Source organism: Plasmodium cynomolgi (assembly GCF_000321355.1).
Source record: "Plasmodium cynomolgi strain B DNA, scaffold: 0809, whole genome shotgun sequence".
Classification (NCBI taxonomy): domain Eukaryota; phylum Apicomplexa; class Aconoidasida; order Haemosporida; family Plasmodiidae; genus Plasmodium; species Plasmodium cynomolgi.
This window is the reverse complement of record NW_004193064.1, coordinates 240-1604: the sequence shown is the minus strand read 5'-3', so window position 1 is coordinate 1604 and position 1365 is coordinate 240. Positions and strand designations below refer to the sequence as shown.

The 1365-nt window shown below is 28.8% G+C and overlaps 1 protein-coding gene across 1 annotated transcript; it reads left to right on the top strand.

Moving 5' to 3' along the window:
- Positions 1–222: 222 nt before the first annotated feature.
- PCYB_005790 (hypothetical protein) lies at positions 223–944 on the top strand (the record flags this gene model as incomplete). The annotated part of the gene is made up of 2 exons (XM_004228000.1): positions 223–441; positions 489–944. Coding segments are annotated over 2 exons (672 nt in total), but the record flags the coding sequence as incomplete, so codon positions are not given.
- Positions 945–1365: the final 421 nt, after the last annotated feature.

The following is a 1365-nucleotide window of genomic DNA, read 5'->3' as shown; positions in this document are numbered from 1 at the left end:
CTCAAAAAAATGTTTGCATATTTATATTTTGTTCTTATTTATTCTCAGTATCCTTTTTTAGAATGAGTATGGCGTATATTTGATGATTTTTCTAATGATTTAACTGAAGAAGAAAATCCATTACTTGTGGTATGTGATGAAATTGTGAAGCCTTATACCACGAAAAAAAGAGAATACACACAATACTGTAAAATTCTTTTAAAAAATATATCGGAGCATCAGTAACTGAAGTCGAATCTAAAGACAAAGTTATAATTTTCGAAGAAACTTTAAATATTAATACTCGTTGTACGTATTTAAACAAGTGGTTATATTATTTTATAAAAATATATAGTGTTCCAGAGGAGTTTATTAGGAAAATTTTTGAAGCAGTTGATGATCTAAAGGACTTATTATCTAAAAATGGTAAATATACCAAGTGTTATTACGAATCATATACGAGTGATTATACTGAACTAGAAGATGAAATAAAATTTCAAATTTTGTAGATAATGAAGACATTATTGGAGAAATATTAATGGGTGAGCGTCCAGAACAATATCAACCTTGTCTTAAGTACATATATGACTGTGTCAATACATATAAGAAGTTGAATCCCATATATTGTAATAATGCGTACCTGGATTCAAAATATAGTAAACTTTGTTCTGGTATACAATCATTTATTGTGACTTATAAAGGTTTGTCTGAAATAGGTTCATTAAAAAAAAAGCTTCCAGACTTAGATTCTACCCTACAAGAATTTAGAGCTGCACTACAACCTAGTGGAGAAACAGACACATCTACTACTGAGCAAACTATTTTTTTTAGTGGTCCACTAAAATCTAAAATAACAACAGGAGTCACAGCAGGGGTAGGAGCATGTGCTTTTCTAGGAATTTTGTATAAGGTTAACACGAATTATTATATTTATAGAAATATTACATCTCTCATTTTTTGCCTATAAAATGATATCCATGAGTGTGTTGTATTTTTATATATTTAATCCTTTCCTTTTTAATTAGTTCACTCCAGCTCTAGGTTCGTTTAGTGCTCAAAATAGAGGGGCACAAGCTAATATTATTTTAGATGATAGACAAAATGAAATTCTTTATTCTAGCCGTGATTCATGGAATATGGAATCCGATAACACGGGATATAACATAGGCTACCATTCTATGGAGGATTACTAATTTGAATAAAAAAATTAATGACCACTTCTCGGCCTAATTAATATTAAGAACCCCATAGATCAATAAGATATAAGGTCATCATTAAATCAAATCCACCAAAGGTAACATGATCCATTTATAACTTATGAATGTATTAAATACAATTGAATAAAGAATGAGTTATATACAAAATAGTAATAATACGAAAATGACA